A 14,449-nucleotide genomic window follows, 5' to 3' on the forward strand; every position below is an offset into this window, starting at 1 on the left:
TGCTTAAGGTTTTTAAGCACAACTTGTACTATGAAACTTCCCTGACTGCTTTTGTATGTTAGTAAAGAATGTCTCATTTTAGACATTTTCTGTAATAGATACAAACTACTGCTTTCTGCACTGACTTTTAACTACAACACAAGCTGTTCAACAGCAGCTTAATCTTTAAAGAAGTTTTCCAAAACAAGTTCAACTTCCTGGCTACAAAGAAACTCATTATCACATTGCAACTAAAAATAAATTTATCTTTAGAATTTCCTCTTGATCACCTCCTGAAAGATACTTTTGATTCTGAGAACTGTTACGCTTGCACAGATACACCTTACATGGAAGAATCACTGCTTTATTGAACACTGACAATTCACAGATTATTCAAAGTCTATTACAAAAGCCTTTATCTACACTGCAGTACAGACTGACAGACCAAAGGATTCTGAAATTAGTACAGAATCACTGTAGAATTGCCTTTTATGGAAACTTCTTATCTACATAATTATTTAAGTTTTCTCTGAGCTACACATTACTTACTATATGGCATCGATGCACTGCTTGCTATTGAAGATGCATCACTACAAGTGGAAGCTGGGGATGGTGGAGGACCCATCTCAGTTTTCACTGGTTCCTGTTTGCTTTCAGGTCTAGAATAAAAGTTAGTACTCAGAAATGAAGAAAGAAAAAAGTGAATTTTCTTCTGTAACAATGGACAAAGCGCCAGTGTATCCCAGCATTGCTCCTTTAACAATACCTTAAAGAAGTAACTCCACACTTGTGGACGACCATCCTAACTGACAAAGCTATAAATCTTGAATGCTGCTTAATCAGGGATTAGCTTTTTAACATTAACTGAGCATAGATACACTATTACAGAAAATAAACTTCAAATGAGCTTCATTTGAGGAAAGAAAGAATTATTAGCTTTACACAGTAACCCCAAACTCTGGAGCTGCTAAATATTTTCAAGCTTTACTTGAAATTGTTTAAATCTGTTTTAAGAAACATTTAAATGGCAACTGTCAAGCCAAAAGATTTTTTTTTCAAACTACGGAGGGGCTGAAACAGATCTGTTTAATCTCATGAAGAGCCAGGAAACAGCTGGTTCCATTTTCAGCTATTAAAATATAAAATCTTGGAAACCTTATGAAACACTGTAGGCAAGCCTTCATTTAATACTCCTCGTGCATTTCACATGTACGTAGTGCTTTCACAAAAGTGAGAGACTCTTCCTGCAGTGAGCATTTCTGCACATCTAGCCAAGTTTACAAGAAACCTAGTACCTCATAAAGATCGCAATATTTTCAAAATTACAAAAATCTGACCTTCCTTTTCTGTTATTACTCCCCAGTTCAGGAGAGTATCACATGAACGATCTGTGTGTATGTGCACATGTCCTCCACACTTACTTTGTTTCAGTAGTTTTGCTGGCCTTCTCCATGTTTTTCAAGCTCTCAGGGGACCGAAGCTGAAATCGACAGCTGTCATTCATGTTCCAAACAGATTCCATTAGCACACCAACTTTAGGAATTCCAGCACTGATTGAAAAAGCAACTGCTCCAGCATGATAGAGGGGGTTATTTCTTAAACACACCTACAGACAGAAATATTTATTTCTGTGAGAAAAATGAATTCTACTAAGAGAAATCATACATACATTATTTTCTTGGTGGCATATGCAGTAGTCAAAATAGAAAACTTATGGAATCAGGTGAAATCAGCATTATGTACAGAAAATGAAGCTGTTGTGAAATTCACAGCTGAAAGCAACAGCTTTAGCATTGAAACTGTTTAATCTATAATATTTAGATGCTCAACCACAAAAGGAACAATTAATCCAATAACAGAGACTCATCAACATATCAATTAGAATGGTTTTGCAATCAAAAAGAAATGTGCTCCCTGCGAAAGGAATGCTTTGCCTCATATTAGTTCTAGTACTTATCAAAAACAAAAAAAGGGTGTCTGTATCAGTTTTTAGTCTTTTAGGTAAAGGCTTCAAACCAAAGGTCTATCACACTGCATAAATAAATCAAACCCAGATATTAATACTGCGGGCATTTAAATGCCTCATCATTTACAAAGCTATTTGTTCTACAGAGAATTGTATTTCTATACTTAGTTTCTCTCAAAGTACAGAATCAGTAGGTAAATTAAAATAGAAGTACTTTGCATGAGTACAGCTTGTTCTTCTGTGCAGCAAGAGTCATACTTGTAGAACAGCAACAATACTAACAGGATACAGCCATTTACAGCCATATAATTCAAACATACTATTTTAATTTCTCATTATTGCTATCACTTTTGTGCATAACTTTTTGTGCTAATTAATTTTGTGGTGTTTTTTTAAGAGCATGTTGTAAGCTCATCATATAGCATGGTAGAAGTGCCACTGGTGACAGCTGTACTTGCCTGGGTTCCAACAGTTATGTTTGGCATAGAGGAGATACCAGCACTAGACTTCGGCTTTTTATTTTTTGCTCTGGCCTTTTCTAGCATTTTCTTCCTTTGGCTGAAAGGAACTACACCCCTGTGGAAAAATGCATTTTATTTTAAAAAGGCTGTGAAAGAAAAGCTTTGAACAGTTTATTCCTTCTGCTTAATGTAATCATGAGCAAACATTCAAGTGTGTTTGCCACCTTCTCCAAAATCTCAAAGCACTGTAGAAATGTCATCTTTTTCCATATGTACCCCAACTTTCCAAATTCATCTTGACTACCCCAATTTATACAGAGGAGGAAGAAGAGGCAGATGACTTATTTCATTGCCAAGTGGCTTTCCTTCCTGTCTGAAGTGCTGTAAACCTCTGTCACAAGTGGTATACTCCAGTCACAGCTTTCAAGATGCAGCTTGCCTCTCTGAACTTGGGGATATCTTTCCCACAACTAGTGATAATTTCCGGAATTTGCAACCTCTGGGGAACATGATTTTTGTTTCCAAATTCTAAAAGCCTCATTTTCTCTCTGGGTACATGGCTGAAGAAGTCTGGGGCTCTTACAACCAACTTCCACTGCAAGAGGGGGGCAAAAAAACCACTTTTTTTTTTTGTACTTGGATCTGCTCAGTTTAGTTGAAAATCATGCCTGCATACATAGTTAAGTATGCTCATTATTTTGATATTTCATGATTTAGTCAATGGCTTATACAGTTAGAAGCTTTGATTCAAGAAGCTCCTTCATGTTAGGCAAAATGTAAAAAGCATCAGTCCTGTGAAACACTGGAAATTGGAATCCTGTCTCATGTACTACAGATCACTGTAACTCAGGCTATCAATAGTAACAGAAGCTTCTGTCTGCATCAATCTGGTAACGTAAAATCACCATGGCTGACATTTAACCAGAAAAAGACATGTTACATCATAAATTGCTTCCAAAGACTACATGTAAACACTAACAAGTATTTTTGTATTTTGCACAGATTATTCCAATAAATATAGAATGTTCTAATAGCCAAGTATCTCCAATGCTACAGCTTAGCAGTATCTATACGAACAGTAGTTAAAGTATGCCATGTCAGCCATGACATAATGAAAGAGCCAAGAACCAGAAGTTTACAAGTCTAGCTACAAGTCTACTTAAATATTTTCCAGAGTTAATAGAATTTAATGAGGAAGCTGTTTCATAGAATTAATTTTCAATGCTCTCATTTCCAGCTCATCATTGAGTATTGAGCTCATCCATGCCTCAAAGCTACTTGAACTTTAGGCATGATACATAATGCAATGACTCCTGACACACTGAAAAATAATGCATACTGACAATGCATTAGTATTAATTAATTCACTTAAATTAGAAACTCATTTCAGAGCCCTTTTGGAAGTATTATTTTTGAGCATTTGTTTCTTGCTTTGTTTTGTTTGGGTGTTTTTGGTATAAGCTTCTTAATAATGAAGCTATTAGTTAACATATTTCAACGAACATTTCATATTTTATGTCTGAAAGGATTCTATTTTAACAACAAACTCCAGAGGGAGCATTTGATGTTATTTCCCCCTTCTTTAAGATTTAGACCACAAACTAACAGACCAAATCTTCTAACAGAGCAAGACAGAGGAACATCGACCTCATATGTGGGTAAGTTTGTTCCATATTTATAATCTGAAAGACCCAAAAGGCATAGAGAGGATTATTTTCTGATCCTGTGTAGTACTGATAGATCTGAATGCTAAAGCACTTACACACATCTCCTAAAAGAATGACCTTATTCTGTTACAAATGTTATAATTGGATCCAAAATCTTTAGGCATTAAAAAAGAGAATAAATATATTTTATAAAGAGAACCTAAGATCAAGTGGAGATTTACCAAACTCAGAACAATGGTGGTTCAGTAGTTTTGCAATACTTCTCAGAGCCAGAGACATGAAGACATGCAGAGCATCCACACTGTTGTACACAAACACAGTATTTACTTACCACCAATACAAGTTGTTCTCTAGTTGAGCACACGTGTAAAGAGCACAACAATGTAAAGAAACAATCCGTTCTCCCTGAAGCTCTGAGTATGTCTGTGCAGTGTGTTCCAATTTAGAGGCTACAGAGCTTAAAGTTTCATCTACCCATGTAGCAACCTAAGGGAGAAGGAAAGAAAGGAACAGAGAAGGTAGAGGGGAAAAAAAAAAGAAAAAGAAAAGTGGCACATCAGTTGCATCTTTAATGTAATACTTACTGGTTTTGGAATGGGGGGGGGGGGGGGAATGTATCACAAAACAAAGAAACAATTATACCCTTCGGAAATTTATCCCCTACCATTTTTCCTTCCCCAAAAGAGAGCTTTCCAGAATTGTTTTCCCCTCTATTTCCAGTCCTAAACCTTAACAGAAAAGGTTGAAAAAAAACCAAAGAAGAAACTTGTGATAAAGTATATGAATGTGTTGGTGTCTTTACCAAATCAATTTCAAGTTCACTCTAACTGGGCTGAAAAGCATATTTAGCTAACTTACTTTACATCACTGAAAGCTTCAATGTCCTTAGTTTCCCTACTGAATCTCTACAGAACATTAACAAGCTTCTTTATTCTCAAACCAGAGTCAGTTTCTACTGTAACAGCAAAAAGTCAAGCACTTCATATAATCAGGCAACCTTTTCACTGTTTCAGCTCTAAATCTGATAGATATCTTTTTAAAAAACTTTTTGCATTTCATGGGGAGGAAAGGAAAGGAATGAGCAAATGAATTGAGTACTTTCTGGTGCAGGTGAAGCTGAAGAAACAACTTCTCTACAATACAATGCAAGCAATTGAAAAAACCCAGCTTTACCAAATTCAGCAACCAGCAAACATTTCATACCTTGTTACTTTCCGTGGCAACAGTTGCTCTAATACTATTTGCAGAAAGAAGCACAATCTTTTCATTGGTTAACCCCAAGAACATGGCTCGTGGATGATGTAGTGAAGGATTCTTTAGAAACAAAAAAGTATTTTAGATATTCAAAGCATATAAATAATTCTGAAGGGGACTATTTAAAGCTATACAGTACCTGTGCATTTCTGTAAGGCTCTGATTCACTCCATTTCCACTGATAGAGTTCTCCTTTACTGCTAACAGCCACAAGCTCAGAATATAGAGCTCCAATAGAAATAAACTTTGTTCCATCCTACAAGCACAGAAATACGAAGTCTAAGACAATGATATTATAAATGCATCTACAAAAACATATAAATGCAAAAAACTGAACTTTTTTTTTTCAGAGCACCCATGAATGCTGAACATGAAAATAAAGATCTATCCAAGTTGTCTCAAGATCAGCATGCCCCTTCACACAAAACATCATTTTTTCTGATGAAGTGAGGGAATAAAGATATTATTTCCAAGACCTTTAGCAATAGCATACACAAGGCAATTAACTTGGACAGTTTATTAAGAACTTACATGGTGCTTTAAGAACACAACACTGCTCATAAAATTAGAGATGAGAAGATCTCTTGACTTGCGACATTGAAAAAAAAAAACCTGCTTGAAATTCTGGCTGTTTGAAATTAACAAAAAAGCAACATAATTCCACTATTCCATTACTAAGTATAGTCAGGAAGGTATCTTCCAAGCTACTCAAAAAATCAATTATCTAATTCACTATTTCAGCAGTTAAACAACTCTTATCTTGCACTTCTGAAAGTAAGTAACGGCAAACAACATCAAGTTTTTAAAAAATCAGTATGCTATGTCTCAATAATACATCATTACAACCTGACATGCTGGAGAGTTTCTAATTATTGGTTATTCCTCTTGCTCTTTTCTCCTTTTTAACATTTTATCAAAACTCATCTGGTATCTTTCTACTACTTACATGGCATCAGTTCATTCATTTGCTTCATCCTATACCTACAGGGGCCTCAGAGGTCTGATTTCCTCTCTCTTTAGATTGGGTTTTGTATCAATGCAACTATACAATGTTACAACCTCACTTTTGCAAATTCCTGTTCCTCCTTGCATTGAAACTGATCTCAAACTACAGAGAATTTGAGTGATTTCACAAAACATTAAATTCTGTTTACCAAGAAACATCTGTAACATTTCACTGCTCCTCAGCAAGTGCAGCTATAGGACAAACATGTTCCTTCTAAAGTTCCTTACTACTAATAACTCAAATTTTTCTTCCACTTACAGCTTCACAAAAAAATGAAAAAAAAAAAAAAAACAGATCTGAAAGAAAAAACAGATCTGAAAGATGCTATCTGGTCTTCTCTGCAGTGGTTATCTCCCCAGATCAGTACCTTTAACTGACTCTCAGATTACAATACACCATGTTTAAGTACTTCAGCCATCTGAGGGGAAACTGAACTCAGTCAGCCAATAAAAATGTCCCATTATCCAGTACATTTACCTGTCCTCTAAATTAGGAGACTTTTCACCACAGAAGTTTAAAAGTGGAAACATTTTTAGTTTTGTAAGTCTGGATTTACACTATTTTTTTACTGTTTTCATGCCCAGAAATGTGCGTTCCAAAAGACATGAATGTGTCCTTGAGTGACACAGGATTCATTCAGTACAGAATGAATTCAGTACAGCTCTTACCAAATGCTCACCAGTATTTTGGGAAAAAGAAAAGCAGCAGGAGGAAAGGACAGAAGCAATCACAAGTAATTATCTTTTATAACTTGATAAGAGTCTCTAGAATTCGTTAAATCATTAGAGAACTATTTTGTTCTGGAGAGCATCTACCAACATAGCAAAGAAGTAACAAAAATACTAATCCATGTCATGACTATTAATACATGCCATGGCATAAACATTGCACATTCTGAGAAAGAACTGTCATCAGAACCTACTGTAGTCTAATGAGATGCATCTCTACTTCATCAGCATAGATGAATCTTCAGAAGTTAGCTGGCCTAATGCCTCAGAGTTAAGTAGGAAAAGCAATTAATTTTTGCTCCAAGACACTCTCATTTTGACTTCTCATCTTGCTATCATATCTTTTAAAAACAAACAGCTTTGTACCAGAAGCTGAATATTAGAGAGACCTGCTAATCAAATTTTTTCTCTCCCTTCCATCAAACTATTAGCAGTTGTGACCTAAGTGCTTCAGGATCAATGCTGCATTCACCTCCAGAGGGCTATTCAACCAACTGCCCAAAGTATCTTGAAAATACAGAGAGGAGAAAATTAAAACAGTAGTAACAGAAGTGCAGCTGATCTTGCAAAGATGCAAGAACAACACAACAGCTCTGTTTCTGTAAACCTGAGACTCGTGTTCAACTACAAATTCTGATTTCAGACCAGTGAAATGAAAGATGAATGTGTCTTCCGGACATATGAAGATGATGCAGACTACTGACAAAATCTTAGTATCTCAAGCAGAACAGACCTGCTTGAAAAAACTAAAGGCTTGGTTTGCACCTAAATTACAGTAAAGCAGGGAAAGACCAGCCAGACTTGCCATTACAACACTCCAATACACGTGGTTCTGATACACATGGCACAAGGTTGATACAGTGCAACTGCAGACTGACAGTACTACAGTGTAACAAGATTTGAAATATCAGAAGAATGTACTCATTGATTTGGATTCCTGAGCAGTTGATGAAGTTTATTTGATGGAGAAAATTCAGTACCTGAGCAACATGTCTATACACTGTCACGCTCAGACTGCTGGTGAAACTGATGCACTTGGGAGCACTATCAGCTTTCCTAAAGTTTCACCCATGCCTCCCAGGTTGATACTTCACCTCCCACAAACAAAAGTTTACCACCCTCATCACAGCCTTCTACAGAGTTCTGTCCCAAATGCTAAAGGTCAAAATAATGAAAAACTAAGGAAAAATATCTGCAAACATGACTGGTTCTTCTGTAGTGGTTTCTTGTGTGCCTTCACTTGCCCCCTAGCTTACTGTCTTTTCCAGTAACCTTTCAAGACCCCCCTCCTATTTTTCCAAAATGGAAGAGACCTCTGAACTGACCTCTCTGCTAAACCATCTCCCTCAGGATTTTCCCCTTGAAGAATTTCTGTTGGAAAATACTACCAACAAAAATTCATACTGGATTTACAGAAGGAAAAGACACAGAACCATTTCTTATGGATGTTCAGCTGAAGGAAATGATAGAAAGTTTAATTACTTTTGAATAATAATGGAAGGCCTTCCAGTAAGACACCTTCATTTAACTGGAAGCATAGAAGCTGGGGTTTATATGAGTGCATATGCAAACAGGTAAGTGGGAAGCAGTTCAGTATATATAAACTGCACAGGCATACAGTTAGATATCACAGCAAAACAAATAAAAGAACCCCACACTAGTAATAATGGCCATAGTAACGTTACCAAAACAAAGATGATGAGTCAGTATTCCAAATCTGAACTACATTTATTCACTGATGTTAAATTCCTGAAATGTGTCTCTACCAAGCTAGATTTTCTCATTCTAAACTAGGGGGACAAAAGCTGCCGACTTTGCCTGACAGAAAAGTTCAATGTTACTAGATAAGGAAAAACAGAACAAAACCAACAACAAACCCAAAACAAACCAAGGAGAAACACTCTAGACATAAAAGATCTGGTAGAGAGCAACTACTAGATAAACATTCTTTTTAGGTCTCTCAATTTCTCAGTCTGAATACTCAGAAGAAGACAATTGCATCTAAAGTCATGCTGCTGTTAGCAGAAATAAGCCTCTATATTCACCTCTGTTTTCAAGCTTTCTATCTAGATTTAGTCTGAAATGGACAGAGACAGAGAAAAAGAAAGTGTGACAGATCAAAAAAGCAACCTCACAGATCCCGTGCACAGACAGAAATGGCAACACTAGAGCAAGTCAATAAAATTTGGTCTACTAAACATAGATGATCACTTCCATTCTTAGGAAGCTTTTTGGTTTGGTTGGTTGGTCTGGGTTTTATTTTATTTAGGTTTTTAAAAACTCATCTCCCCAAACATCTAAGTAGTTCACAAAGACAGTGACCACAGATATTCAATTACCAACATATAGCTGGTGTTTCTACTACTTTTATCATCTGTAGTTATTACTTCTTGCCTTGAAAATTGAATTAAGGTTATAAAGAAAAACAGCTAATCAAAGCCAAAGGATTTTGAAGGAGCAACCAAGTTACTGATCAACTCAAAACACAACTGCAAATAAATGCAAATTTTTACTACTGTAGTTTAAAAGCCCAATCCACTCAAAATGAAAGTATCTCTAGGAAAAATAATGCTTATCAAAAAAGTTTCCTTGATGAAGCATAGTTTAGATTGTTTCATGAGTTTCCTACTGCCAATTAAATGCTTTGAGCACCCAAATAAATAAAAGAAAGAAGAAAACCCCAAGCTTTATGATCTACAGCAGTATCTTGAAAATACACAGAGAAGAAAATTAAAACAGTAGTAACAGAAGTGCAGCTGTAAGTGCCAATAATTTTGTGTAATTTAACTTAAGTGTCTAATAAGGAATATGCTTTATTACATTATCTCACAAAACTAAGACATTGTAGTCAAAAAGGCAACTCACAGTATTTATTCAGAAAAAAAAATAAACAGATCAATTGCACAGCATGCAAATAATAGACTAAAAAATTCCATACCTTATCTGGCCACCACTGCAAGTCTTCTCCTAAAGAAACAGGACTTTGAACAGGTGTATTCTTCTTGTCCATGTTTGGTTCCCCTTCCTTACTTGTTGAGCCTCTTTCATTATCAAATGAGGCTCCATCAAGCCACCTTCGTTCACGCAAACGTAAAACGGACTCACGTTCACGCAACAGCTCAGAGTCTCTCTCTAAGGGAAGAAGGAGAACTGGTATGCAATTGGGTCACACCAGTGGGATAAAAGTAAGCCACTCTCTAGTAAAGACCCTTCAGGATGCAACTAACAGCAGTTTAATCTACTCACACAGATTAAAAATATAGTCCTGACATGCAACATTCAATATATTAACTCTTTCAAGAAATGTACTTTAGAATCACTAAACATAAAATAAGCTAGAAATAAAGGCTTACAGTTTTGTGCACTATGAAAAAATGCTAGAGAAATTTCACTTACATCATAACAGGCCAAATACATTTAACATTTCTATTTAAAGTTTTCTAGGACAATATGCAGTTTTGTAGTTTTATCAATGTAGTTACAACAATAGAAGAATCTTAAGTCTACAGTCTGTCAGATAGCTTTATGCAAACCAAAAAAGAGTATTTATTAGAGAGTTTCATAGCAACTTTCCCAGAAAAAACAGTTATTTGAAAAGGTTAAAGAAAGAAAGCATTAAAAAAAGCTCTCATACATGTTTGATAATCCAACCCCTTCCATTTAAAACAATATTCTATAGGATTGGATTTAATAAATTAAAGTGTATCTGCTTTGAGTAGATTAAATGAAAACTTTTCAAGAGTCAGACAAGTTTTTAAAAGGATCCTCACAGAAGAATGTTCCTTACCAAAATGCTTCCCCTCCAACTGGCCTATAAACTGTCTAAAGCCAATACTCTGCAGTTCGCTCATGCAGAAAAAAATTTTAAATCGGGCAATCAAACTAACTTTCCACAAGTAAACTATGCATGGAAAACAAGGACTATGAAATTCGTGGTAATGTCTTATATAGAATAACCTCTTACATAGAATAACCTTAGAAAAGGAAAAAAAAGGAGGAATTTAGAAGGAGTTATGTCAGATGCTGAATATTCACACATGCACATAAATGCATTTAACCTATGAAGTACCTCACTTATGCTCACAAAAATCAACTGGAACTACATATACGAGATGACTGCGTTATTATCTCATAGTTTCAATGGATTACACCAAGTCTTGGGTCTTTTGCTGTATTAGACAAATGGGAAAGTTTTTACTTAAGCCAAACACGACAGCCTGTCTTACAGATGTATTTCATATAAGTACTGTATTTACTTTCTAGCAAACATCACACTGACTCCTGACTAATAATTTTGTAACAGGAACTTACATATTCAGCAATTAATATATTAAAACATGTTCATGAAAGGCAACAAAACTGTACTAAATAAACAATCACACCAGAGGTTGGATTAACAGTTTGGAAATACTCTAGGTATTTGTGGCAACAGCCTCAAAAAGATAAGAAATTGCTGCGTGGTCTGTTATAAATTTTTCACATGTATAATGCTTAAAAGAAAAAATGCCCTAACACTGCTGAAGGAGCTTTTTTTATCACCTGCCAATAGTTCTCCTTATACAACTACAGAAATGCTTCATGAAAGTAAAATTTAGATTTCTTCTCCCTCCTTGTTATCTAAAGTTCCTCATTCCATAAAGGTAAATTCTGTCATGGAGCAACTAAGGAAATGTGAAGAACAGTGTACAAAGAGCAACCCAAAAGAAAGAAAAAAGAAGAAGAAGAAAAAAAGAAAGTATTAAGAATGCTGCATGTCAATCATTACTAATTTTTGAGCCAAATTATATATTTGTATTGCAAACTATGTATTAGTAGGTACATATACTACAGTTTATTTTAAACTTAACATGCAATAATTTTATAACACCTTGCAACACCAGTGATCAACAATTATATTTTTAATATATGACTTCCAATGTTCTTGCAGAACTTACCTGCTAACAGTCGGAATTCATTAATAATTTTGATGAGCAGCAGTCTACTTGTCTACTCTATATTTGACAACATATCACAGTCTACTTTCACATTAAATGAGCATCTAAACCACCAGTGTGTACTATCACTAGCTTTTTCCACAGCAAGCTACTTATTACAAAGAAAAAAGGTGCAAAATTACCTCTGGATGAGCCTAGCCTGGAAAGTGATGAGCGCCGAAAGGATGGATAACCAAAGTAACTAATATCTTCTGAAAACATAGCATCAGCATCAATAATGACACTTGGGTGAGCAGAATGTATGTCAGCATCCAGAAGAGACATAAGATCCTCTATAAGAGGAGACAAGGGTCTTAAGTGAATAATCATCTACTTAAAACATCAGCTAGAGAGACCATCAACTAAACAAATATCAAAACAAAAAAAATCCTATCTATTAATTGAATTTCTGCTCTTCAGATTCACCAGTGCAAACTCATGTGCCTCCTATGCAACCACATTTACAATCAAGCTTGGCGAACTAGTGAACAAAAACCAGCTTCCCTGCAAGAACTGCTCTGTCACTTACCTAACTACATTTCCCAAACAAGACTTTCCCAAAACATATTGTTCTATATCCCAGAAATTCAAACTTTTGACTGTCACTTGAAAGAAAAAAGCACTAAAGTAAGATAGAGACATATACACACATGTGCACACACACTCATGCATGTGATGCAGAACTCCCAAGATGACCTAGAATGAAAGGACAGAGCTGATGGAGAAAGGCAGCCTTCACACAGCCACATCTTTGATGCCAAAGACTGCACCTTTCTCCATGCAATGTTTCTTTCAGAGAATGATGTACTTATTTAATTCACAAGCTAGCAACTTGCAGCTCTCAATACAAAGCTTTAAATGGCAGCTACATGAACAACAACAGTTATCTGGAAAAAGCACGATGTTTTAATACCATGCAGTTAAAAAAAAATACCCAACCAAACCTAAAGGTTAAACTTAAATTAAATACTGTGACTGCCCTAGCTTCTATGTTAGAAAACTTCAGTTTCCCTGGAGTAATGATCATCATTAAAATGCAAAACAATCTCCGTCCATTAACTAAACTAAAGCTTCTATCCACACACAAAAGAGGCTGCTAGAAATTCATGTAACTTATTGAAGGTCAGCAATATGGACTGTCAAGACAACTGAACCTGGCCACCATCTTGCTACAAAAGGGAAGTCCTACTTCCCTCCTTTATCCTTGTGGCAGGCACCTCCTTGGGACAAGGGCAGATTTCTAAATCTACAACTAGTGCATTCACCTCGCTTGAAACAGAAGTTCACTGGGTTTAGAAGTAAGGTCGGGATGGATTTTCAGACTGACTTAATGGAGTAATCAAAGCCCCAAAGGTGGAGCTTAACCAAATGCTGCAAAGCTGACCAGACCCTACTGCTTGCTGCCAAAGGAAATAGCTCTGCCCTTCCCAAACCTTCAAGCAAATATGACTTTAAAAAAAAAAAAAATCAGGCTCTCCAAATTAGGTTTCAGTAGCCCATTCGGGCCCAAGAATCTCACCCCTATGCGAGGGAATGGCAGAATAGTGCCTTCTGGCAGCAGGACAACCTCATCAGCTTAAAGCACCTGCAAAGCTCATGTGAGGCTATAGACAGGCTCCCTTCAGGAAACCTGGAAGCAGCATCCAGAATTTCTGCACATCCAGTTCTCAGCCTCCATCTCACAGGCATAAAACAAAACAGTGGCTAGAAAACAAGCATTCTTGACAGCAGAATCTGATTATTACGGGTCTTTCTCTCAGTGTCTGGAATGAAATGGAGGGAGAAACCCGAAGTAGAGGGTATCAAAAAACTGAAAATTAGCCAGAAGTTTGCTCTTAGACCTGGTATTAATTCACTTAAGACTTTCACATGCCTGCACATCAGAATATTCATCCTTGTATTTCTAAACTCTCATCTATAGGAAATGTAACGCATGCCACCGACTGTCCACAGAAAAACAGCACTGCAAACCAGTGAGCACAGTGGGTTCAAGGCAAGACCTACATAAATGCTTTTTGCATTAATTAAGTAATCCACTCAAGTGTAGGCTGTGCTTCTGAAAGCACATCATCTGGAACTCCACAGTTCACACAGTACACTTTAGGAAGTCATCCATGACAGACTGCTTGGAAATCTTAGAAAGAAAATTCACATTTGGCAAACAGGCTCTATCTAAAACAAATCAGATCACTCAGAGTACCCTTACCCTACCTGCTACCGGCTTTTCACAACTTTACACTGTAGATGCAGTACACCTCACCTTCAGTGTCAACTTTTAAGTAACACACTTTCAGAGCTGGGAACACAGATGAGATCCTGTTGTATTTCACTATATTGACATACTGATCCCTTCTCCCTCATCCCGCAACCATCTTTTCCTAGGTAAGCTCCAACCCCTCCATAGTCTAGCAACTA

At 36.3% G+C, this 14,449-nt stretch overlaps 1 protein-coding gene across 10 annotated transcripts in view; it reads right to left on the reverse strand.

Moving 5' to 3' along the window:
• UBR5 (ubiquitin protein ligase E3 component n-recognin 5) overlaps positions 1-14,449 on the reverse strand; it is an 85,460-nt gene that overhangs the window by 42,284 nt on the left and 28,727 nt on the right. For 6 of the 10 annotated variants that reach the window (XM_053999797.1, XM_053999733.1, XM_053999767.1 and 3 more), the window contains 8 exons: positions 12,178-12,327; positions 10,000-10,211; positions 5,467-5,583; positions 5,277-5,387; positions 4,405-4,559; positions 2,404-2,521; positions 1,401-1,585; positions 529-656 (listed from right to left, as the gene is read on the reverse strand). In XM_053999797.1, coding sequence (XP_053855772.1) covers positions 529-656; positions 1,401-1,585; positions 2,404-2,521; positions 4,405-4,559; positions 5,277-5,387; positions 5,467-5,583; positions 10,000-10,211; positions 12,178-12,327 — 1,176 coding nt within the window. The remainder of the gene's footprint in view (positions 1-528; positions 657-1,400; positions 1,586-2,403; positions 2,522-4,404; positions 4,560-5,276; positions 5,388-5,466; positions 5,584-9,999; positions 10,212-12,177; positions 12,328-14,449) is intronic. The other 4 variants (XM_053999786.1, XM_053999752.1, XM_053999789.1 and 1 more) reach the window with 3 other exon arrangements.

The sequence above is a fragment of the Vidua macroura genome, chromosome 1 (assembly GCF_024509145.1).
Source record: "Vidua macroura isolate BioBank_ID:100142 chromosome 1, ASM2450914v1, whole genome shotgun sequence".
Classification (NCBI taxonomy): domain Eukaryota; kingdom Metazoa; phylum Chordata; class Aves; order Passeriformes; family Viduidae; genus Vidua; species Vidua macroura.